This window comes from Piliocolobus tephrosceles, chromosome 1 (assembly GCF_002776525.5).
Source record: "Piliocolobus tephrosceles isolate RC106 chromosome 1, ASM277652v3, whole genome shotgun sequence".
NCBI lineage: Eukaryota > Metazoa > Chordata > Mammalia > Primates > Cercopithecidae > Piliocolobus > Piliocolobus tephrosceles.
The window spans coordinates 188,500,480-188,526,746 of record NC_045434.1 but is presented as its reverse complement, the minus strand read 5'-3'; the positions used below and the strand labels follow the sequence as shown (position 1 = coordinate 188,526,746).

The following is a 26,267-nucleotide window of genomic DNA, read 5'->3' as shown; positions in this document are numbered from 1 at the left end:
AATGGGGCACAGGGATGCCAATTATGGCAGTGACGTCCCTGCATAACACAGGGTATGGTGTCCTCAGCGCTTCCCCGCACAAATTCAGTAGCAAGGCTCACGCAGCTGTTTCCTTTAGTGTCAACTTTTCTGTGAAGTAGGACACAAGGTTGTTCAAGAGAGTGAGCGGGTGAGGCTGACACAGAGATGAGAATGGCCCCAGGACAGAGCCTGTGGTCCAGAGCCAGAGGCAGGACACTTGAGGGACTAAGTTGAGAGGGAGGGGCCCACAAGGGCTAGAGCAAGAGTAAAGAGAGGCACAGCATTGGGTAAGACGAACTTCTAGGTTCAAAATCTCATTGAGGCCCAGGGACACTGGGAGGGTCCAGATCCACAGAAGTCTACCCCCTTACCACCTTACCTGATCCTACTCTTTCTGGATGAATCAGCTTATTCTCACTAAGGTGTTAATGGCTAACATTTCCCAAAATATTTAGTTTTAACAACGGCTTTCGAACTAAAGATTTCAATAATAACAGAATTTTCCTGAAACGCAGGCAGACACAGAGCAACTATCTCATTGCTCTGCATCAAAAACCTCTACCAGTCCCTTGCTCAGCCTCTCAGCAATCCTTCACTCTGAAAAATCTGCCGTAATTTGGTGCAGCAGCAGAAAATAAAAAGGAAAATTGCATCTTTGCTGCTCCCAAAAGCAGTCTCCAGGATGTTCAGTTTGATTTGACAACCACTTGATGAGCATTCATTCATTCATTCATTCACAATATTTACTGAGCATCCACCATGCTGCAGGTACTGTGTTACATGCTGCGGACACAGCAGAGAACAAAAGGGCCAAACCCCCTCCTTCAGTGGGGCATAGACTCATCGGGACAAAGTGGCAGGAGAGCTGCATGCTCTGAGCCAGGCACTCTGCAAGCATGGACGTTTACAAGCATGACTTTGAAGTCAGGATTTTTGCCCCATTTTACTAATGTGATGACTGAGGCCAAGAACGAACTCGGACCAGGATTTGCCCGGGGTCGGCCTTATTCTAAAGTTTGTGCTCAGAGAATGTACTACCTAGTTCTTCTCAGACTCTCACAGGCACAGGAACTGACCTGGGGATCTTGTTAAAATGTAGGTTCAGTAGGTGGGGGATGGGATCCAAGAGGCTACATTTCTAAAAAGCTTCCTGGCAAGGCCTTGAACCATACCTCAGAAGCCAAAGGTCTAGTGTTTCCCACACTCATCTGGTCATGAAACCTTTGCCCTCCTCGAGCGTTTATTTACTAGTCTCTATTTCACTTCCTGAAACCCAAGGAATGAATGAAACCCCAGGAATGGCTGAATAAATGAATGAACGCCATCTCTGGGCCTCCCAGTGTTACTGTGCTTCCCACCTTCACGGCCCTATTTGCATAACTGGCCATTTGCCTCAGTTTCCCTGCTGAGCCCCTTGGGTCCTCACTGGGACCACAGACTCTCTAAATACCCGTTCACGGAGCTAGGGCCATTCTACCCTGCTTGCTCCCTCCCCTGGGTCCGAGGTCCTGTTCCAGCCAGGGACAAAGCGAAGGCTGGAGCCTGGCCTCCTCAACCCCACCCTCTGTAGCTTCCTCATCTCCCAGCTGGCTGACCTCACCTCAGCCTGCCTGCCATGCCTCATCCTGAAATGCCAGCTGCCCCCCACCAACAGGCCCGAAGAAAATGGCATTTCAGTGCTGCGTGTCTGCTCTTCAGAGAGTATTAAATCTAGAATAATGGGAATTAGTACACGGAAGAAGTTGAGGATAAGACTCCCCTGAGTGTCCTGATTTCTCACCTAACAAATCCAGGGCTGGAGGAAAGACTTAGTGATTCAGGAGCTCCAAGCTGTCAGGCCAACCCTCACCAACAGGCCTTTTGTGAAGTGTATTAAGCAGGTTAGGAATGCTAATGCGTGCCTTCGGGGCTGGTGCCTTCCCAGGCTCTTCCAGGGGGCTGCCTAATCTCATCAACACAAATCTGGTCACCCTGGAGACCACCTCTGGGCTGCCGCACTCCCTGGGAACAGGTCCTGACGCCATCAGCGCCAGGGCTAATTATAAAGGAGGGACAGAGGGAGGGGAAGGCGGTGCTGCAAAGGCAGCCCAGGTGTGGGCTGACTTGTGGAGGCAGAGCCTTTGCTCAAAGTCACCCAAGACCTGAGCCCTTCTTCTAGTCATTCCTGAGTGGGGTTAAGACCAGGGTCATCAGAAGGTGAGCAGGAAGAACTCACTAAAGACGCAGATCCCTGCACCCTGCTCTCAGATCCTCTGATTCAGAAAATCAGAGGAAGACCTGGAAAAACACCTTTTTTTTTTGAGACAGGGTCTTGCTCTATGACCCAGGCTAGAGTGCAGTGGTGCAATCATGGCTCACTGCAGCCTTAATCTCCTGGGCTCAAGCAATCCACTTGCCTCAGCCTCCCGACTTGCTGGGACTACAGGCGTGTGCCGCCACCACGCCCAGCTAATATTTTTATTTTTTGTAGAGACAGGGTATTACTATGCTGCCCAGGTTGGTCTTGAACTACTGGCCTCAAGCAAGCCTCCCACTTCAGTCTCTCAAAGTGCTGGGATTACAGATGTGAGCCACTGCACCTGGCCAGAATCTACATTTTTAACTGGGAAACCTGTACAGTGGTTAAGCCTATGGGCTCTAGAATCAGACTAGGTTTAAACCCAGGCTCTCCCCCGTCCTAGTTGTGTGGTCTTAGCAAGTGATTTAATTTCTTAAACCTCAGTTTCCTCAACTGCAAAATGATAGAATTCTTAGGAGTTTTGTAAGGCGTAAGGGAGGAATGAGCAGCTCTCACTAAGCATAGGGCCTGAGTGTTCAACAAGGGACAGCCAGCCAGGGACTGCAGCTCACGCTTGTAATCCTGGCATTTTGGGAGGCTGAACAGGGAAGATCACTTGAGGTCAGGAGTGCAAGACTAGCCTGGGCAACACAGCAAGACCCCTATCTCTACAAAAAAAATTTAGAAAAAAAAAATAGCCAAGTGTGGTGGCATGTGCCTGTAGCCCCAGCTACTCAGGAGGCTGAAGTGGGAGGATCACTTGAGCCCAGGAGGTCGAGGTTACACTGAGCCATGATCACACCACTGCATTCCAGCCTGGGTGACAGATCAAGGCTCTGCCTATGAAAAAGATAAAAATGAAAACTAAGGGACAGCTTCCACAAAGAAGACTATGATGCTGATAAAGGGGGGACGCAAACTTGACATCTCCCAAGCACAGCCTGCTGCTTTAAGCCTTTGTCTAGCTGCTCCCTCTAAGATATTCAACCTGCAAATTGCCCTCCTTCAACCGAATGCCTGCTCACTCTTGAAGAGCCTGCTGGCACCTTCTGAATGAAGTCTTCCTTCCTCCCCTCTCCCCCTCTGCTGTGCTTGGAGCTCCCTTGGCCTTTAGTAGCTTACAACAGTCCTTGGGGGGAGGAACTTGGTTTCAAAAGGTATTTGTGCCCATGACCCCCAACCCAGGGCCACTGTACTAGGTACTCAGTGAGTGTTCCACAACCCAGCCCCAAGCTCCTGGGCAGACAGGAGAAGCCAAAGGCCTTAAAAAGCCACCTTGTTGACAGAGGTACGGGGTTGAAGCCTGGCTAAAGAAAAGGCCACGGAGGGGAGGGTCCTGGATGGGGTGAGGGTGGCAGCAGCAAGGTCAAAGGTCAGGAATAGGCTCTCACAGATGGCAAGGCTGAGGATCGGAAGGAGGATGACTCACAATGAAGAGGAGTCCTGGTTTCCTGGGAAGTAGCAGCACTGGGGAAGAGGATGGACAGGAAAGGAAAGGAAAAGACCTAAGTGGAGGAGATTGGCAGAGAAGGGAGAGAAAAGGAGAGAGGCAGAAGGAACAAAAAGTTGACAGGCACACATGGCCTGGACAAGGTAGAATATAGCAGGTCTCCCCACAGACAGCACCTGGAAAGGACTTGCTAACTCAGCCCAAGCAGGTAGACTTTCTATTTTCCTTTTATTTCTCCTTTCTTCCCTCCCTTCCTTCCTTCCTCCCTCCCTCCCCCCACCTTTCTCTCTTCCTTTCTTTCAGTCACGTTTTTAAGAGAGACAGGGTCTTCTAATTCTGTCACCCAGGCTGGAGTGTGGTGGCACAATCATAGCTCACTGCAGCCTCCAAGTCCTGGGCTCAAGCCATCCCCCGGCCTCAGCCTCTCGAGTAGCTAGGACTACAGACACATGCCACTATACCCAGCTAATTATTTATTTATTTATATACAGAAGAGATCTCACTTTTTGTCACTTAGGCGGGTCTCAAACTCCTGGCCTCAAACAGCCCTCCCACCTCGGCCTTCCAAACTGCTGGGATAAGAGGCGTGAGCCACCACACTCGGCCTATTTTCTTTCTAGATGGAAGTTTTGTGATATTCTCACAGAGGCACGATGAACAGAACATTAACTTATGATCCACGACTCATGGAATGGGTTTCATGTACTTTTGGCTGTTCACTCAGCTGTTTACCCTCCCTGGGAGGCTAGGGCACCGGACAGAGGACTTGTGGAAGAAAAAGGATCCCCTCAGCCCCTCCTTGCTGATATGGGGCTCCAGGCACCCTCACCAAGACCTGCCTTCCCCAGTAGCATCCTACCCTCATTGTGTTTTTTCAGAGACCTGTGGCTGCCAGCCAAGCCATCCGGCCATCCTCCTTCTCCAAACCCTCCAGACTTCTCAGTGCCTTTCTTTGGTGACCAGACCTTCTTCCAGACCTGGAACAACCCACTCTCACTCAACCAGGAGCCCATGCAGATGAACCTGCACTGTTGAAAGCCGTTTCCTGCTCCTATCTTCACCTGCTCACTCCTGTTGATCTGGCAGGTCTCGGCTTGAACATCCTTCTCTGGGAGCTTTCCTTGATCCCTTGTGTCTAAAGAGCTGTCCCTCTTTTTTAAAAAAAATTGTGGTAAAATACATATAACATAAGATGTGCTATCTTAACCATTTAGAAGTATATAATGTAGTGGCATTAAGTCCATTCACACTGCTGTGCTAACATCACCACCATTCATCCACAGAACTCTCTCCATCATGCAAAACTGAAAGTCACTGCCCATTAAACCATTAACTCCCCTTCGCTCCCTCCCCAGCCCCTGGCAACCAACATTCTATTTTCTGTCTCTATGAATTTGCCTGCACTAAATACCTCACACATTAGTGGAAGCATATGGTAGGTATTTATTTGCCCTTTTGTAACTGGCTCCTTTCTTTTCTGTTTTTTTTTTTTTTTTTTGGAGACAGACTCTCGCTCTGTCACCCAGGCTGGAATGCAGTGGCACGATCTCGGCTCACTGCAACCTCCACCCCCCCGGTTCAAGCGATTCTTGTGACTCAGGCTCCTCAGTAGCTGGGACTACAGGCGTGCACCAGTATGCCCGGCTGATTTTTGTATTTTTAGTAGAGACAGGGTTACACCATGTTGACCAGGCTGGTCTTGAACTCCTGGCCTGAAGCGATCCACCTGCCTAGGCCTCCCAAAGTGCTGGGATTATAGGTATGAGCCAGTGCACCTGGCCTGTAACTGGTTTCTTTCACTTAGCATGATGTCCTCAAGGTTCAGCCATGCTGTAGCAGGTGTCAGAATTTCCTTCCTTTTTAAAGCTGAGAGATACTCCATCATATGGATATACCACATTTTGTTTATCCACTCATCTGCACATGGACACATGGGTTGCTTCCGCCATTTGGCTGTTGTGAGTAATGCTGCTCTGAGCCTATGTGTAGCTGCCTCTCTTATGTACACTCAGCGCTGAAACTTGCCCATGTCCCCAGTGCAGCTGAGAGCTCAGGCACACAGAGGCACTCAATAAATGCCTGCTGAAGGACTGAGTAATCCTGCCCAATCTCTAGGTATAGCATCCATCCATTAAATTGTACTTTAACTGGGGCCTTCAGGAAACACAGGGCCTTGAGCCAGAAGAGAAACCTCTTGTAGAATGTGGGGGCCCAGGATGGACAAGAAGATTCTAGGACTCCTCAGAGTCCTCCACACAGACAGCAGGTCCCATGGGACCCCACCCTGTTGTCTAGCTCATCAGTGCCCTCATATCTCAATCTCCACCTCCCCCAAAACACTGATGGATCTGACTATATCAAAAGGAAGCATGTCTGTCCAAAGAAAGCTGCCATATGCCAAATAGATGGATAAAATACTAGAAGAAGCTGGTTGTAACTTCTAAAATTAACAAAGGGCAACACCTAGACTATAAACAAAACTTCTACAAATCAACCAAAAGATTTCTAAGATAAGAAATCCAATTTGTAAGCAGGCAAAGAATATAAATAGGTAATTCAGAAAAAGAGAAGTTCAAACAGCTAACAAGCCTGTAAGAGAGGTTCAGACTTTAGTATTCAAAGTGTAAATTAATACAATGAGATGGCACTTTACATTCCTAAAAATGGCAAAATTGGACAGGTGGCTAATACTAGGTACTCATGAGGACGTGGGAAGACAGAAACTCTTGGGCACTCTTAGTGGAAATGTGACTTGGCACACCATTTCCATGGTGCTCTGGAAAACACCATGGCAGAACATGAAAAATTAACACATTAACCCAGGTACCAAATCCTCCTTCATATAGTCCAGAACTATTCTCACACAGGGTCCCAAGAGGGAATGTACAAGGATGTTCTTCAGAACTTTGAGTGGTGGAGTAACGAGGAGTTGCTGATAAGCTAGAGGGCTATCCTCAGGGGAACAGATACGTAAAACGTGATGGATGTATAACTCGTAATGCAATGCAGCTGTTAGAAACCACTGACTAGGTACACTCAATGGGCATGGCGAGATATGCAAAATATGTTATTGAGTAAATAAAGAAAGCAGATGAAATTTATACTTCAATATCACTTATAGAAATAAAAAATACATATACATACAAACAACCCTATATATTTTATAAGGATCCATGCTTTTTTATGTTATTTTATTTTATTTTTTGAGACGGAGTTTTGTTCTGTCGCCCAGGCTGCAGTGCAGTGGTGCGATCCTGGCTCACTGCAACCTCCACCTCCTGGGTTCAAGTGATTCTCCTGCCTCAGCCTCCTAAAATAGCTGGGATTACAGGTGCACACCACCACGCCTGGCTAATTTTTGTATTTTTAGTACAGATGGGGTTTCACCATTTTGATCAGGCTGGTCTCAAATTCCTGACCTCGTGATCTGCCTGCCTCAGCCTCCCAAAGTGCTGGGATTACAGGTGTGAGCCACCACGCCCTGCCTGGATCCATGCATATTTGAAGACATATATCAAACACATCAGAATGGGTACTTATTGGGATTGGGATAGCTTTAGGATTGGGGATGAAGGGAGGCAAACTTTGTGAATAAGAGAGGAGCTTCGCACAGACAGGTGATCATAAAGTGCTTGTGGACTGAGGGTAGGATTAATTCAAATGTCATGCACCTGAGACTTGGTGGGGGTGCAGAAAACAGAAAACGTCAACTGTGCCTTCCACGTAACTCAGGAAAACTGTCCCTGTAACATTGTCTTCTTTCCATGTTCCTTAGAACAAAATATCTTGGGAGATGTGAGTCCCAGTGGTTCTCGAATACAGGGAATTTTCCTCTTGCTATAGTTAAAGGCCTCATTCAGATCTCGCACCCTGGATGAACGTGTTAGTGAGAGCAAAGCCCAAGCAGTCAACTCTCTATGAGACTGAACTCACAGTGCTGCTGCCCAGGAGTGGGTGGTGGTTGGGGAAAAGGCTGCGACCAGGATGTCTGATGGGCTCTGGACAGAGATGGTTTCTTTCTTCCCTTTTGAGTTCTCAGGAGCAGTCCCACAGGCCACTGGAGGGCAAGAATGGATCGAGGCCAAGAAGCTCAGCAAGCCCACCCTCCTTCACCTATCACCCCTGAGACCTGAGAAATAGCCTGGCAAGCTGTCTGCAGACGTCATGAGCTCCCCATCCCTCGAAAGTCAAGAAGCCTGAGCCCTGGGCAGGATCTCCCACTGGATGGGCTTAAACTAGATACTTTTTTGGTCTTATTCTAATATCTCTGGCTTCTTTTTATTTTGTTGATTAAAGAACTTCCAAATCCATCATTGCACAGACACACTGTGTATTATTATCCCCATTTTATAGGTGGGAAAATAGAGGCCTAGGAAGATGAAATGATTGGCTTCTGGTCACATAGATGGTTAGGGGCATAGCCAAGTCTGGAAGGCTGAATTCCTGACTCCCAGGCCGAACAAGGCCTTTCTCCCAGCTGAGGATCTGCTATGGGTCAGCCCCTCTAGGAATGCACATATGATAAGGCCAGGAGGATAGGGCCACATAGGTCCCTGGCAGGAGGGGATGCCAACATTGAGATGTCTGTTTTCAGGCTAGGAACATTTTGGCATGAATTGAAAATAAACTACTAAACTGTCATCTCCTTCTTACTGCCAAGTCCACACACATCACCAAGTCCCACCCAATCACTGAACTCCCTCCATTCCTGAAACGGCAATGCAGGAAGCAATGAAGGTCGGTAGGTAGAGAGATTGAGGCTGGGGTAGGGAAAGGGGTGGGGTCAGGCAGCAAACTGAAGACAAATCTCCCGAGGCCTGAGTCGACTCTACCACACTTACTCATCTCAGAAAGGGCCATCAATCATTCTGCACAAAATGGCTGCACATTCTCTCATAATATACTTGTATCTCAAATTTCAAAGTCTCTGCTTTTTCCCTTTACAGTTACATCCGTCACACTCGCTTACTTTCAATCAATAAATAGATGTAGCTACTTAATAATAGAACTTATTCTGTTTTCTATTTGAAAACCTTGAAGATGGACACATAATTTTTTGAGGTTTCTGGATTATAATTGCACTTAATTGGTATAAATTAGACATTGGCAGGTAGGAAGGCTATTTGTGTTGCAATATAAGCCCTTATTTTCTGTGTTAGATGGCACAGGAGATTCTCAAGTAAATTTCTCAGAGTAATTTGGTGCTCTCAGTAATTTAACTATACATACATTATTGTCAGCATCATAAAAGTTCCTTATAATAATGATTTTTCAAGGGTGAGACTGACATCCATTGAAAGACAAATTCAGTTTAAAATTTTCCAACAATACAGACACAAACAGGTGGAAAGTAAAAGAGTCTCTAGGAAAGAGACTCTCCCAGCAGAGGGGGCCATGGAGGTAAACCCCTACTCCATCCTCGGCTTTCCTTTCTGTGAGTGGCACCACTGTACTAGCTCTAGGGTAGGCACAATGTCTTTCTCTGATGGTGGACTTGATAGGAGATGCCCTGGTGCTCCTGGTTTGTGCCAAGCATATTTTTCTGACGGATTCCTGGTGGTGGCCACATGGCACTCCCAGAGTCTCACTGAAGAATGATCCCTTATGGCAGGAAAAGGGAGCCTCCAGCATTTCAGGATTCATGTTATATGGGACCAAAGGCTAATGGAGACTTTATATCTGCTGGAAAGTTCACAATTCACGTGAGAAAGAAACTGACCAACGTTCAAGAAGTCCTGCTCAGGAAGATGAAGATGCTATGACACTGTGAGGCGGGCCCAGCTATTTCCAGTGCCTTCCCTCACTTTCCATTTCCTCATGCCCACTCAATTGGTGCCCATTCAATTGGTTATATAATAACTCCATCTTATCTCCCAGTCTCTTGTTCCAACTCAACCAACCCAAACCATCCCAATAAATCTGACTCACCTCTATCTCATTCCATTCTACCACAATACATCTCACCTCCACTCCATCATATCCCAATTGTTCCATTCCACTCCATCCCAACTCCACCCACCCCATCTTATCCCATCCCACCCCAGTGTCTTCTAACACATTCCCTCCCCACCTCACCCCGCATCCCAGTCAATCCCCTGAATACTGCACACCCCACCCTCTCAATCCCATCCCCAACATCACATCTCACTCAATCCTATCCCATTCCATTCCATCACCTATCTAACTCCATCTATCCTGTGCCAATACAGCCCAACCTACCTTTGATCTTACCCAGTTTATGCCTTCCTACTTGAGCTCAGTCTACCTCAAATTATGCTATGTCTCCAATCCCACCTCATCATGTTCCACTCCATCCCCTCCCCTCTCATCCGCTGTTTGGCTAAAGTTCACATTTGTGGGTGTATAGTGGGCCATGACTATATTTTATGTGACATTAAGCTACCTGAGAAGGCCAAGGGGGTCTCACCTTTTCCCAAAGCTCTAAGAACTAAGTGTGTGTTTCGGTGGAAGAAAAGAAAAGAAGATAGAGAATTTCATTTTTAGAAGAGGAGCATGAAAAGACAGTCCAGGAGGTTGAGCTCTCTAGAGTCCAGGGAAAATACAAATATGAGTTTCCTTTGTTTCTCTTAACTTACAAGAGTAAGGAAAGAGCTCTGAGAGCCACGCCATCATTTTCAAGTTGAGAAACTCCCATGTTGCATAGCCCACTCTTCGCTTTCCGTGGGTCCAAGGGAAAACCAAGCCCTTCTCAAAGTGAGTGAACCTTGAGACAGAGTCTTTGTAAGGATAAACACTCTGAAATAATCCTCCATTTGCAGGTTCACCCCGATGTTCCCCTGTTGTTGGGGAAGCTCTCACGACACTGCAGCAGACGGAGAGGAAGGGTGAGAGGCCATATGCTACCCAGTGAGAAACCCAGGGAGGGCAATGCAGTGCATTCTCGAGGTGGGTTCTCCCTCCCTACCCTCCTGGATGAAGAGCATAGAGCTGGGTTGATGGGTTGGGTGAGGCGACCAGTTTCTAAGGTGTGTGCTTTCAGCCAGAGGAGCGAAGAGAAAAGACCCTCCCCACTGCATATAGTGGTGCCTGAGAGTGGCAGAGTGTGTGAATTGTTTCTCTTATATTTCTAGGAAGCTGGTGCAGAAAGCAAGTAGAGTGTAGTTGCACTAATAGTAACAGTATGTAATATATATTGAATGCTAACAATGGGCCCAGCACTGTAACAAGTGCTTTCCATAAAGATGGGCCCTAGGGTCAGGTAGACTTCAGGTTTAATCCTGCTTTCTTTACCTACTTGCTCTACAGCCTTGGCCCAGCTGCTTACTTTCTGAGCCTCAGTATCTTCAAATATAAGATTACAGTGATAATTAAATGGTAATGCCTATAAAGCATTTGACCAGCACTAGGTAAAGGAGAGCTATTATTATTGTGCAGATGGGCCTGGGGCTGCCTCCCACTTGAAGATGCCCCTTAACCCATTTCCAGTCTTCCCAGCTCCCAGTTGCCCTGGGAATGCCTAAGAGGGTGGTCTGAGGGAAAGGAAGCCCTGGGTTCCAAACAACTTGCCTCTGATTGTCTCATCAGCTCTGACTGTCTCATCAGCACACTCAATGAGTGTCCACTACGTGCTCTGAGCTGGGCTACACTGCCCTGCCTGAGTTCACAGTCCTTTAGGGAAATGAGACAGATACCTCCTCATTAAGCAAGAAATTTCAATATGTCCTGATGAGTCTGACAACAGAGCAAATTTGAGGAGTTGTAAGAACCCACAGTAGAGTTCCACCTAGATGGGTGTTTGGGGATAGAAACCAAGAATGACTTTACAGCCTCCCCCCAACCAGGAGCTTGTGGTGGAAAGGAATGGACAATAGCTGCTTGAGGATTAAAAGTGCCTCAAAAGCACTTTTAGGATTCAGGCCTCAAAAGCAGCACAGCATAACTGACGAGGACAGCCCAGTGGGAAGAGCAAGGCCAAAGAAGGCAGCCTGGGCAGAAGCTTCCAGGGATGTGGTACCAGCTGAGTCCCCAAGAAGTTGAATAGCAATAGGGTATGAGTAAAAGATTTGGCATCAGCCAGGCCTGCATCCAAACTGTGGCTTGGCTATTTACTTAGTGTGTAGATAAGTTATGTGTCCTCTCTGAACCTGTTTCTTCATCTATGAAATGGGAATAATAATAGTGCAGGCTTCACTGGGTTGCTGAGAGGATTGAGTTAATACACACAAGTGCTTAAGACAGTGCCGATGAGTACTCAGTAAACATGAGCTGTTAGTGTAACTCCCCTGGGTGCCCAGAACAGCATTCTGAGCACGGTAGCTGGGGCAGGACATGGTGAGGGCACACAGACTTCCTGGCTGATTCCTTCAGCCACACTTTCTATTTCATAGGCACATTCGATGAGGTATGGCACTGGACTGGTTGCATCTCTGGTTTCTAATCCTTCCAAAAACTCAGGAATTACTTGTCCTTTTTACAGCAGGGAGCCTGAAGATCAGCTGGGTCTCCAACAAGGCTCTGCGAAGCAATCAGATTCCCTTAATCCTGCTGGCGTGACGATGAGGGTGAAATAGGCAGGTCAGGGACATGAATGAGGGTAAAGGGGGTGCTGCTGAAGCTGCCTGCTGGGCTCTGCCAGAGAAACCCAAACCAGGCAGTGTCCAAGACCCTGCAATTTGGTCCTCCAGTCCCTGGTGCATGATTCTAATCTCACCTTCAACAAAGCCACACACTCACCAGCCCTAGATATGGTGGGCACTCTCTGCTGCAGTCAGCTCATTTTTTAAAAACCATAAACCCTCAGCTTGATTGCAAATGGAAATTCAAATTCATATACACACTGGTGACTGAGTAGTGAAATGCCTTTCCTTAGCTCAGGGTTGGAGGAGAGTGGTATGCCAAGGGCTTATTGTTGCATTGGTTCTAGGATCTAGAGAGCTGTCACCAAACGGTGATACTTAGTTGTGGGGAAAAGGAACAGGGGACCAAGTGTCTATGTCATCTTATTACCTCTGCAAACCAGCTGGCTTCCTTGACCCCTGATTTAGTCTTATCAGTCCCTGGAAAACTGTCCAAGGAAAAAAAAACTGTACAAATCATCTGACTGAACAGCCATACATCAAGCACCAATTCTATGCCAGAACCTGAGCTGGATAAGGGGATACCAAGAGAAATAAAGCACCGTCCCCACCTTCAGTAAGCTCACAGTTTAATATATAAAGCAGACAAATAAATGCTTTTTAATACAACTCAGTTTGCACTATAATAGAATATTGAGTACAGTCAGTGCTCTAGTCTACAAGAGGCTGACTAAAAGCAAGTACTCAGACAACATACAAAGCAGGGGAAATTTTTTTAATTTGGCATTTGATTTTTTTTTTTAAGCTGTGACGTGGTTGGCATGGGAAAAATCAGAACTTTGTCAGAATTCCGTCTACTTATAGTTTAATATTGCTTTTTTTAAATTAGTAAGGGAGTGGAAGGCAAGATAGCTTTTTCAATGTTCAGAGCTTCTCAAGGAAAGTAGCTAGGTTTGAGAATGACAGAGGATATGAAACTGACAGAATTTGATGGCCACACGATAACGAAGGAGTTGAGGATAATCCTAAGGTTTCTGGGCTCCATAACTGGGAGGCTACAGGAACCACCAGCTCACACAGGAAATACTGGAGGCTTAAGAAAGAAGCTAATAAGATTGCTTCGGAAGAGAAACATGTAAGTGAAGATGTCCAAGAATCAGCTGGATATATGGGTTACCTAGACCCAGAGTTCCCGTGGACCAGGAAGTCAATAGATGAATATCAGGAGAGACGTCTTGGCAGAAGAGATCTGTCTGGAAGCTTCAGAGTGTGGTAGTGGAAGGGTTGGGCAAGGATGAGCTCACCCAGGCAGTGGTGAAAAGGAATGGGAAAAAGTACAAAGAATTAGATGCTGCAGGACACCATATTTCAGGGAGGGGAATAAGTGAGTATTAGAGACTGAGAAGGAACACACAAGAGACAGGAGAAAAAATCAGTAAGACACAGTGTCCCAGAAGCCCAAGGAAGAGAAATTCATCCAAAGTGGCCACAGCCACAGAGAGATAAAGGAAAATAAAGACAAAGTACAATGTATTTGGCAATTGAGGTGGTCATTGGTGCTGTCTTCTAGAGTGTTCCAGTGTCATCTTGGAGACAGAGGCTGAAGTAAGGAGTGACTGGTAGTAGAGAAAAGTGACATGAAGACCCCTTTGAAGAGAAATGACTGTAAAAGACAAAGAGAGATGGGACAGTGGCTTAGACAGGTCAATAGGGCCAAGAAGTCTCCTTGGTTTGTTTTATGTTAAAGATGAGCCTGTTTACAGGTCAAAGGGAAACATGTTTTAAGAAGGGAGGGTGGCCAGGTGCGGTGGCTCACGCCTGTAATTGCAGCATTTTGGTGGGCAGATCATGAGGTCAAGAGTTCAAGACCAGCCTGACCAACATGAAGAAACCCCCGTCTCTACTAAAAATACAAAATTAGCTGGGCGTGGTAGCCTGCACCTGTAATCACAGCTACTCCGGAGGCTGAGGCAGGAGAATCACTTGAACCCAGGAGGCAGAGGTTATGGCGAGCCAAGATTGCACCATTGCACTCCAGCCTGGGCCACAAGAATGAAACTCCCTCTCAAAAAAAAAAAAAAGAAAGAAAAAGAAAAAAAAGGAAAAAAAAGGAGGGCGATTGATGGGGAGAGCAGGTAACTGGTGGGAAGTCACCAGGGAGGCTGGGGGAGGGGGAGTACAAGGCAAGACAGGGACTAAAGGGGTGGAGGGGAGAAGGTATGGTTGGGTAAGGAGACTCCCCTTTTTCAAATCGTTTAATTTATACGGTGATCTGTATAAATAGTGGGTAAGAAGACTCCCGTTTTTCAAATCATTTTATTTATACAGTGATATTTATCCAGTGACCACTGAGCCGAGGAAGGGAGACGGTTCAGTCCTGAGCTTCTTTTAAATTCAACAGTGTGAACTGAACACAAAATGAATGTGTTTCCCCTTCTAATGTACCAAATCCTGCCGATCTTCTGTCACCAAGTTCATTTCCAAATCTCTGCTGCCTGCAAGGCCAAACAGCCCATCTAAATGCAGGAAAAGCTTAAAAAGAAATGTACTGGGCTGGGCGCGGTGGCTCACATCTGTAATCCCAGCACTTTGGGAGGCTGAGGCAGGCGGATCACCTGAGGTCAGAAGCTCGAGACCAGCCTGGCCAACATGGTGAAACCCAGTTTCTCCTAAAAATACAAGAGTTAACCGGGCGTGGTGACGGTCGCCTGTAATCCCACCTACTCGGGAGACTGAGGCAGGAGAAACGCTTGAACCCAGGAGGCGGAGGTTGCAGTGAGCTGAGACCGTGCCATTGCACTCCAGCCTGGGCGACAAAAGCAAAACTCCATCTTAAAAAATAAAAATAAAAAAAGAAAGAGAAGAAAAGAAATGTGCTGGAAGCTTGCAAGCCAGAGCAGGGCCTGCCAGAGAGGAACTACCCCAAGCCATGAACATAAGGTCCCCTCCCCTCAACTTCTCTACTGACCAAGGAGCTGCGAGCAAATGGATCTCTACAGGGCAGGATTCCAGCACCGCTGAGGAGTGCAAGCGCCAGTGAGTCGGCCTTTTTCTCTCCCCTAGGGGCAGGATATGCCCAAGGGCCAGGGACAAATCTAGCCAGAAAAACGATTCAGTCCGATGCCGAGACATTCTCCAATCAGCTAAGCCAGACACCGGCCTCGCCTCGACAAACGTCCGGGAGGCCTGGCGGGAGGTAGCAGCAATCCCCCCACTGCCCATGTGGCAAGTCTGGGTGACCAGCAGCGTCGGTATGGACAGCCTCCCAGTGGGTGTGGGTGTGCGAGAGGCCAGAGCGCCCAGGCGCGCGCACCGCGGGCGCCCCTCTCTGGGTGTCGGTGGCTATGACTCTTAGCAGAACCCGAGAAAGTCCCGTCAGCTAGGAATGAGAGAGCCAGAGCTGGCTCGGGGCGCCCTCCCTGACCAAGAACCCCAACACGCCGCGGTTAAGCGGTGGGCGACACGGTCTGCGAGGACAGACTCACAAGATGCTGGAGGCCAGAGTGGACCAGAGAGCTCGCCACTCACTGACCTGCCAGAGGAGAGGCGCACTTCCCCGAGAAGGGGAACTGGGGTGGTCCAGGCCAAGCCTTCAGAGGTTCAATCGGTGGTTTCAAAACAAAACAAAAACAAAAACAAAAGAAAACACGGCTCCAGGTCGAAGGTGCCCTAGGTCCAGGCCTGGGCAGCAGGTGTTTCGGTTTCTCCCACAGTGGGTGTCAGCCTCCAGGGCTAAATGAAAATGCGGTTCCAGGCATCCGGGTTTGGACCCGTCTCCACCCGGGCACACGGAACTTTCTAGGTTGTGGCTAGAACTGAGCTTCGGAGGGGTGCTGTGGGTAAAGTGGGAGAGGACTAGTCGCGGCCAGTAGCCTCCACAGGGGACCCGGTTCCCTCGAAGGTTCGCGTACCTCCCCCGCGCGCTGCAAGCTGCAGCCAGTCACCCGCGAAGTTCCGGGACTCTCCGCACTCGCTAGGTCTGCCCCCTCCCGGACTCGGTCGTCGGGAGCTGGTCCAGCCGCCCGTGCCGCCGCTGCCGCTGCCCCTGCCGCTGCCGCAGCCCAGGCGCTCGGCTGCAGCAGGGCGCGGGAAAGGGCACTTTGGCGCGGAGTGAGAACCGAGGGGAATGTGGCAGCGCGAAGCCTGGCGGCGACACTCCCTCCCCCGCCCCCGGCTACAACCCCCACCCCCTCCTTCCAGTCCTTCAACACCCTCCAGCCCCCACCTGAGCCCTCCTGCAAGGAACGCGCCGGACCCCCACCGTGGGCACGCGCCCACCTGAACCGCCTCCTAGCTCCGAGGGAGGGGTAGCATTTGGGGAGGGGGGTGGCGGCCGCAGTCTCCAGGCGGCTCTAGAGGGGGCACCGGTTTCAACTGGAGAAAATGGGCGGGGGCAGGGAAGGGCAGACCTTGTAGATGCGGAAATGGGGAGGGGGTGCACGGTTCCTCTGCAGCCCCCAGGACCAGCGTGCCTGGCAGAATCGGGAGCCGGGGGAGTAGGGCTCCGGGAAAGTTTATCGGAAAAAAAGCCTAGCACCTTGGGGGCTGGGAGGTTGGAGAAACTGAAGCCACAGACCAGGTGCCCCGCAACCCCGGGCGGGGATGTCTGTCTACCAGGCCCCCACACCGGCCGCATCCGGCCAAGTTGCGGCTGGGGTTGGGGCAGCAATGAGGGTGAGGGTGGAGGTGAGGACGTGGCTGAGGGTGGGGTGGGAGACTGAAGCAGGCGATAAGAATGAGAGTAGGCAATTGGGAGGGTGGGAGATTCTGGCAGGGATAGAGGCGGGGGGAGGGACTGGGACCGGGTCAGGATGGGTGGGCTCGGGGCTCGGGTGGGGCGCGCGGCGGCCGCTGGCTCCTCGGCGCGGCTGGACTCACCCGCGGCGGCCGAGACGCTGAGCAGCCCCCAGCCCAGCAGCAGCAGCAGAGGCGGCGGCGTTGGCGGCGGCGGGCGGCCCCAGCGGCTCCCGGCGCCCGGCACGAGCGCCGAAATCCCGGCTTCGCCGCGAGCCCTCCCCGCGGGGCAGCCGCAGCGCCCCAGCTCCAGTCCCCGCGAGCGCGGCATGGCGCGGCCGGCAGCGCCGAGGGAGAGGCTCCGCTCGCCGCCGAGGAGAAAGGAGGTCAGGAGAGCTCTGGAGCTTTTTTCTGCTCGGAAAAAATCCCGGTACGCGGGAGCCCTGAGCTTCTGCGGCTGGAATGAACCAAGTGTCCGCCCGGCCGGGGAGAGGCGCGCTGCGCTCTCGGAAATGACTCGCTCCAATCCCGCTTCGCGGGGTTCGCGCCGGGGGGCGGGGGGGTGAATTATCCCCGGATTAATCACTCCGGAGCCGCTTCTCAGCCGCTCCAAATGCTGGGGGTGGAGGCGCAGCTAAGGAAAAAATATTGGGGGGCGGGGGTTCCTCTTCAGCGCCACCTCCACCTCCAGATAAACCACAAATTACATCTAAAGGGTTGTTTATCCTTGTTTGTTTTGCAATTGACCAGTTTCTTTTAAGTTCAGTCCTCCCGTTTTCATTTATAAGATCACCCATTAATACATCCCCCTCTCCACACACACACACAGTGACAGACACACGCACTCACGCACACAGGCACATACACACACGCCTCTTCCACGTTTGGAAATTGGAATCCTGTCTGGGAAAAGGTAACCAAAGAAGGACGCGGTTCCCCAAGTCTTGGTTCTTAAGAGCTGATCTTGGCTGGTGGCTTTGAACTTGCAATCTGGGGCCGGGGGCGATGCTTATGAGCCTCTTTCACAATAGCCTTCTGCCCCATCCCGGGAGAGGTGCGTGTGTGCGTAGACGGACGCAGGGTTAAGAATTGGAGGGTGGTGGAGCGGGGTTGTGTGTGGGGGGGAGAGAGGGGACCTGTTCATTTGACCTAGTGCGGTCCCACTCCTACCCTAAGACAAAAACCTCAGGATGGCAGAGGCAGTCCCTGTGTGCACGGGAGTTGGGGGTGGGGAGTGAGATTGGTGGAAGGACGGTGCGAGAGTTACTAGTACAATTTATCCCCAAATTTAAATAATCGTACCCTATTTCTTCCTCTCCCCCTCCTCCTCCCAGCCAAGGCCCCAAACCAAGAGAGTTCTTCCCAAGGGCGTGAGCCGCTCCCCAGCCTTCCCCAGTAGCGGCGGCTTCCAGGCCCTAAGGGCTCAGCGTCGGTCCCCACCCCATCCCCCACCCGACTCGGTCGCCGTCTCTGTCTGTCTACTCCAGGCTTCTCCCCAGTCACGATGGCTCTTTCGCTGTCTACGCCAAACTCTCGGTGAGAGGGAAGAGACGCTTCATGGAGGGAGGCTGGAGGAAACTGGGAGGGGCAAGACCCGGAGAGGAGGCTCCTGCTGGCGCGTGCAGTGGAAAGGCACCTGCGATGGGCGCCCCCACCCGCTTTGTCGACGCACCCCAGAGAAGCTGTGCTCCGGGCTTAGGCGCAGCCCTTTTTGGCCAAAACGGAGCGTTGGCGTCTGTGTGGCCAAGGGGGCAATGGCCGGCGGGCGGTGGGGCCTGAGAATTTCCGGGGAAGCGTGTGGAGAGGGACTATAGGGATGGCGACCCAGGCTGGGGGTGGTTGGCGACCCAAGTTCGCCGGCTGTCAGCGTGGCCAGGAATTTCCATCCGAGGAAGGGTGTGAAGAGGGGCTGTGGAGTTGATATGAACTGGTGGGCGGGGGCAGGGCTGGAGGAGTGGAGGCTTGTCCCTACTCCCCATGAAAAACTTCCTCCCCAGAACCACGCTTTCGCAGCCTCCTAGATGCCACGCTTCCTCTCTCCCCCCTACCCCAAGTTGTTCCGGTTTCCCTGCATGAGCTCATCCCACAGCTGGGGAGCCAGCCCGGTGGCCCTGGGCGGGCGAACCTCCTCAGAATCGCCGGCCCGGTCCCCACCCCCAACACGCTTGCTTGCCCGCCCCTCCTGACGCCGCCTTGCTGGGTGCCAAGAACCAACCGAAGCAGCCAGAACTCCTCAGTGAAAGGCCTGCTTTATGTCCCTGGGGCAGCGGGGAGGGGGCTTCTCCCTTCCCATTGTCCAGACTCAGCCCCCGAAAGAGAGGGCTCAGCCTTCCCACCAGCCCTGGAGAGGAGGAAGGGACTGACTACGCTGGGAGTGAGTGCTGGTGGTGGCCTTGGGGGCTGTTAGCTGCGCTTGCCTGGGGGTGGGCTCCTGGCTTCTAAACTCCGACTTTACCCCTCTCTTGGAGGCGGGGTTCTCCTCCAGAGAAAGGAACTGGCAGAGATGCCCAGGCCTCCCGTGAAGCCCACAGCTGGGCAGAAGAGAGTCTGGGCTGCTCTGTAATTCTAGGGCTGCAGGCCAATGGGCTTTCTCTTACCCTCTTCTCAGCTCCAGAACTTTGCTCTGTGGCTACAACAGGCAAATGAGATTTACCCCCAAAACCTTCCCAGGCAAAAGGAGTGTTTGTCATCCTTCTCCCTGGATGCTGTGGAGGGCAGGGGCACCTATTTTATCCCTGTAAAAGGCCCACTTACTCACATTCTCTGCCATTCCTGCTCTCTGATCTATTTGGGTCCACCTGCATTTACCTCCGGTGCTCTGGGGCCCTGAGACAGGCTGTGCTGTGGGGCCATGCAGAGATGCACAGCGTGTGGTCCTCCTTTGGGAGGATGCAGGCCAGAGGTGGAAACCCACACATAACTGATGTAACTGATACCATCAGACAGCGATAATCACCATTACTGAAGAACTGGCATGCTACCGAGAGGCATGTCAAGACAGTGAGCTTTTCTTGGACTTGGGGGATCAGAAGGCTAATTTAAGAAGGAAAGTAGGATTTGGGCTGGAACCTGAGACATGGATAAAGACCTTAAAAGGGCGAAGATTCATTTACTCTACAAATATTTATTGAGCATCATTATGTGTCCAGGTGCTGTGCTAGACAATGAGTATACACCTAGTGAACAGTCCCTGACTTGATGAATGCAGGAAATATGTACACAAATACACATAAAGTTACTAATTAAGGATGCTACAAAAGGAAAGTTTATGGTGCTAGAAGAAACAATACAGGGACGTGCTTTAAAGAGACGGTCTCGGAAGGCCTCTCTGAGATGGCAATGGTGGAAAGGTGGGATCTAAAATTAAGCAAGATGCTCAGGAAGCTGAAGCCAGAGGATCATTTGAGCCCAGCTGTTCAAGGCTGCGGTGAGCCATGATCGCACCACAGCACTCCAGCCTGGGTGTCAGAGCCAGACTCTGTCTATTAATTAATTAAGTAATGTAATAATAGAATTAAGAAAGACAGCCATGCAAAGTTGGGGAAAGAGCTTTTGGTATAGTGAGCACAGGCAAGGCTGTAAAAAGGGAAGCAGGCCAGGAGGAGGAAGATGGGGCTGGATCGAGGTAAGCAATGGGAGATGGGGAGTGGGGCAGATCACATAGATGGCGAGGAGTTTGCATTTTATTCTTAGCCAGTGAGAAATAGAAGGTGTATTAATTTGCTAGGGCCACAACAAAGTACCGTAGACCCTGTGACTTAAACAACAGAAATGTATTGCCTCACAATTCCGGAGGCTGGAAGTCCAAGATCAAGGTGTCAACACGGTTGGTTCCCTCTGAGGCTTCTATCTCTGGCTTGTAGATGTCTGCCTTCTTCTCCCTGTGTCCTCACATGTGTTCCCACGGTACATATCTGTGTCCAAACTTCTTCTAATAAGGACACCAGTCATACTGGATTCAGGCCCAACCCAATGACCTCATTTTAACTTAATTGACTTTTTAAAGACTCTAACTCCAAATAAGGTCACATCCTGAAGTACTAGGGATTAGGACTTCAACCCATGAATTTGAGTGGGGGGCACACAATTCATCCTATAACAGGAGGAGATGACTTTTCAGATGGAGGGAGGAGAGAGATTCTTGACAGTCAGAAAATATATGTAAAGAGATATCTGTTTACATTTATTTTCTGTGTACAGCATGGCTCCTTTAGCGAAAAGTAGACAGCTCTGAATACAAAAGGCAGGTTTTCATTTCTGGGAAAGAGAAGCCAAGTTATGTGGCCTGACATATACTCTAGCTTCTCTGTGAGGAAAGGGTAAGAAGGGAAAGGGTACCACTTGGAAGACTAGTGCGATGGTCTGAGTGAGGAAACATGGGGGCAAAGGCAGAGATGGGGACCCTGGAAACATCTGCAGGGCAATGGAGAGGCAGGAGTCAGACACAACAGCCCACTCCCATCTAGCCTAGGAGAGTGTGGGTCTCAGCCCAGCCCCCAGTGCTGGCTCCCTGCCTCCCCCTCCCATTCTCCCTATGAACAACAGGCAGCCGTGGGTTGAGGTGTCTTTACAGTATCACATTGCAAAAAAGCCCAATGCAGTCTAGTGACTAGCCAAGATAAGCCTAATATCCACATAAAATCAGAGTTTGATTTAGAAAGAATACAAAGCCTGATGCTCTGGAGAACTCTGCCTCATTCAAGGAGGAGCTGTAGACCTGATGCCCTGAAATTTTCATTCTGACCCAGGAAAAGATCAAAAAAGCCTTCTGAAGCCAAAGGAGAGAGAGTGAGCAAATGGGAGGTTCTAGCAATGTGAGGGCAGAAACAGAGGCCAAGGGGCAGGCAGGGCTGCAGAGAAGGGCTACAGGACAAAGATGGGCTCAGAGGAAAAGCTTGGGATCCCAACTGGGGCACACTTTTAAAATCATGAGCATGATCAGGCCAAAGCAAGTATCTCCCAAGGGTGAGGCTATCGCCATAGAGGTGGCAGTGATCTGCTGCCCAAGGAGTGGCAACAGAGGGGCTTCATGAGGGAAAAGCCCAGACCACACCAAGGTGAGGCTATGGGCTTCTGAAACGAGGAGGGAGAAGTGAGAAGGGGCCCACAGCCCAGGCCGTTCCTCTAGTGCTACCACGTGCTGCGGTCACCGAATTCTGACATTCTTGGAGAAAAGTCTTCGTTTGTGTATAAGGGAAAACAGCTCATGCCAGTGACAAAACAGAGTGTTAAGCCATTGAAATATTGGAATTTGTTCCAGCAGCTAGCAATTCTCTTATACAGGCTTCCTCATTTTTTGCGTAGTATCCTGTGTAGTCATTCACTTACTCTTCACTTACTCTTTCATTCATTTGTTCATGCCACACTGAGCTGCATGTCAGAGTCTGTGCTAGGTGCTGAGGAAACAAACATAAAGAAGAATAAGACATTCCCGTGGCCCCTGTCCTCAGGGGGTTGATAGTTTATTGAGAAGAGAATTAAATAGCAAAGCATGATTGATTACTCCAGAAGAGATATAGCGTGTGATGGAAACAAGAAGGGCTCCTAGCTCAGCCTACTGGAAGGGCAGGTGAGAACCAGCACTTTCCAGGAAGAAAGCACAGAGTGGACCAGCTCAGGGAGGGAGGACACAGTGTGTAAATCTGCAGCACTCACAGGGTACCAAGGAAGGGTGTGGGGGTGGAAATAGACCTCTCTTCTGACTCAACAGTCTCTCCATAATTGCTGGTTTTCTTATTTGTCCCTGCTGATGGGTGGGCAAATCCTAGGATGGAAACCTCTTTTCTCCCAAGTCCCAGGGTCTGTATTGTATCTGATATTCTCTCTCCCCAGATGTCTCATAAGAGCCCCACCCCACCACTTCCTCCACAGCCTGCTCAGACCTGGGCTTATTCAATTCTAATTCTCCACCCAGCCTGCCTCTCTGCACAGCTCCCCAATTCAGGAAACAGTTTCCACATTCACCCAGATCCTGAGCCAGAAACCTATTTATCCTGGACTCCCATCTTGCCCAGTCCCCACATCAAGCCATCATGGAGCCCTCCAGATTCTGCCTCCTAGATACCTCCCAGATTCTAACCAGAGTCCACAATGGCTGTGTTTCAGGTTACTTACAACTGAGTAACAGATGCCCATCTCTGCTCTAGCCCTATTCAATGCATCTTCCTCTCTGCCACCAGCTATCTTTTTAAAACACTCACCTGATTTCACAGCTCCTCTGTCTTCTCCGGACTTTCCCCCATGGCCTGCAGAGTAAAATCCAAGCTCCCTGCTAGACCCTCCCTACAAGAGCCTCCATCATCTGTCCCTGCCAGCTCCTCTAGCCTCAGATCTCCCTCCTCCCAAATCCCAAGCTCTAGCCATTCTGACACCCTTGCACTCTTGCAATCCGCCATGCTTTCTCTCTCCTTTCCCCTGAGTCCTTCTGTGTTTTGTTCTCTTTGCCTAGAAAGCTCCCCTCCTCCTTCTGTGACTAGCCTTCTCCTATTTGCCCTTCAAAATTCAGTCCAGGTTGACAGTTCTTACCAGCAGTATTTGTCAGTGCCATTCAGAGTGCCTGGTACATGGTGGACATTCGGGGGATTTTTGCTGAATGAATGGATAAAGAGATGGATGGGTGGATGGATGAATGGATGGTTAAGTAGGTGCTCAGTAATGTTTGTGGAATGGACCCAAAGGTGTCTCTTCTAGACTTCATTATTTGAGTTCCTTAAAGAAATGCCTTCACTGAGTTATGATTTAACGTTACGCTGTCTTCAGAGAACCCTGATGTGAGAAACTGACGAACCTAACAGCATCTCTGTCTTTTATGAAAACAGAATTGCGTATATTGCCCACTATGTCACTCAGTGTCCTTTATACAAGGACTCATGATAAATTCATGCTTGGGGTTATTTCCTGGAAACATTTTGTCTCTGCAGATGAAGATGTGTATTTTCTGCTGTCAGAAAATAAAAACTCTGCCACCTGACGTGTTTCCATTTTTGCTTTAGCTGACAAATAAGGATACCCAGTTTTATTGCCTTATTACCTCCATGCGGCCAGACCAATTCAGGTGCTGGAAAGTAGCAACTGTTTCTGCTTTTCTTTAGATGGAGTCAGTTCTTCCTTTATTCTTTGATGGTGTAGTTTGTACTTTTTAATCTGAAAGGCTGCCTCAAATCATCTCAGCAGTAAGGTAGAAGAAGTCTTAAGTGAATGCATTTTAGTGACCAATGTCCCAACATGGAAGCTATGGAAGGAAGGGCACAATACAAAGCTTCTCGCTGAAGGGTTTCCCATAAAGGGCCTCGCCAGGAATCCTAGGTGTACCTATCACTACTGGGGTCTGGCAGAAAGACCAAAGCAGGAAGAAAGCCAGCTGAATTCTGACTTTGTTGCTACCTCACTGCACCACTACTGCCACCACCATATTCTTTTCTTCTGTCATCTATGACCTTCTTTTTCCCTAACTTTAAGTGCAGATCTCGTAGGCTGCCATTTTTACATTGGTAGGCTGTCAATAATAATAGTTAGTGATAATCATAATTATACATTTCTTTTTATTAAGAGCTTACCATAAGCCAGGCACCATGTTGAGAAGTTCACATGCATTTCCATATTTAAGCCTTCTCCCTACCCCAAACCTATTGTTTTTACCACTTTGCAGATGAAGATACCTCAGAGAAGTTCAGCATATACAAAGCCACCTTTATCAAGTAGTAGAGCAGGAATTCCAATTCAAGTGTGTCAGCTGCCACCACCCAAGCTCTTAACTGCCTCCTCTCCTGTGGGCCAGGAATGAGGCAATAATAAGGGATACACCCCCAAGAAATGGCAGAGATCACTGATGGTGTTGCCAGGAGAGAGAAGCCACAGAGTCACAGCTTTGCTTACAGAATATTCAAGGTTCCTTTTCAAAGTCCTAGAAATGGCTAGCTGCTCTGCAGCCCTGTCCTGTTGCTGAGACAACATGAGGAGGAGGCCCATTCTTATGAAACATGGCTGCAACCTCCCCTTCCTTTAGCTCTGATGGCTAAATCCCCAAGATATTTGCCTGGGATACCCCATGCATGGATCCTGCCTCTGGCAGTTTGACCCATTGAACCTTATTCGCATGGGAATGGGGGTCCCTCTGGATTTTAGGGGACCTACAAAAACCTTTGAGTCCTAAACATTTTATGATTAGTCCCACAATACAAAGAAGAAAACTGCCACATGGAAATCAGCAAATATTTAATGAAATGCAGAGTATAACGTTATGTCAACTTCATTAACTGTTGGATTTAGTAGTCATAAAAATTTCATTGCATTTGGTAACAATTTGTAGGTTGGAGTTTTCTCACTGCACAAGATTTCTCGAGTAGGCACTAAGATTGGTGAGAAATCACAGCCCATCACAAATTAAATAAATTACTCATGGCCAAAAACTTTCAAAAGCAAAATGGCAAAAATCCTTTCAATTTTCTTCTATAGCCAAAAAGTTATTTTTACGGTGAGAGGTGGGTGTGTTTAAAATATGTTAGATGAGGAACCTAAAAGGACCTACAAGAGTAAGCAGCGTTAGGGGCTATATGATGATTGTGAAAGAGCCTAGGACATTCCCATGTTCCTGAGTTTTCCAGCCAAGCCATGTTTGTGTCAGAGATGAAAGCCAGGTGACAAGAGGCTTTGACTGGATGGGAGGTAAGGAGAATTGCCCCTTCCTTAGGCCTTCCTGGTTCCGCAGAGAAAAGTTAAGAATCCCAGAATTCTAAATAATGATAGCCAACATTCATTGGATACATACATTAGCCAAGCTATTATAAGCACTTTACATGTATTATTTCATTATCATAAAACAAATCTATGAGGTCGGTATTTTATTGTCTCTGTTTCATAGATGAGCAAATGGAGACATTGAGGTTAAACCAACCTGCCCAGGGTAATGTAGCTAGTCAGGGGGAGTTCAAGAAGTTTTCCAAGCTAAAAATAATTCACAGATGAAATGGTGTCCATGACCATTAAATGCTTCACTTCAAACTCTAAAAAAGACAGAGACCAAGCTCGTCTTCTTCATTGCCTTATCTTCAGCACCTCAAACAGTGCTGGGCATAGACACATGTGTTGGAGGAACATAACTCCATGTTGGGTGGAAACTGGAATAAGTCAGTTTATATCACACTGCTCTGCACCAGACAGTTATGGAATGCTTTACCCCTGCCTCCTTCACTAGGTGATTCTGTCTAGGTAGACATCCTTTTCGTCATCTCTAATCCCTGTGTCTTGC

General features: G+C 49.2%; 2 protein-coding genes across 2 annotated transcripts in view; one reads left to right on the top strand and one right to left on the bottom strand.

Annotated features, from left to right (window-relative positions):
• Nucleotides 1-17,351, bottom strand: part of CSMD2 (CUB and Sushi multiple domains 2) — a 655,333-nt gene extending 637,982 nt beyond the window's left edge. The window contains exon 1 of the mRNA XM_023232269.1: nt 17,165-17,351. Coding sequence (XP_023088037.1) covers nt 17,165-17,351 — 187 coding nt within the window. The remainder of the gene's footprint in view (nt 1-17,164) is intronic.
• Nucleotides 17,352-19,105: 1,754 nt separating this feature from the next.
• Nucleotides 19,106-26,267, top strand: part of C1H1orf94 (chromosome 1 C1orf94 homolog) — a 52,350-nt gene continuing 45,188 nt past the window's right edge. The window contains exon 1 of the mRNA XM_023232322.2: nt 19,106-19,394. The gene's annotated coding sequence lies outside the window, so the exon portion shown is untranslated. The remainder of the gene's footprint in view (nt 19,395-26,267) is intronic.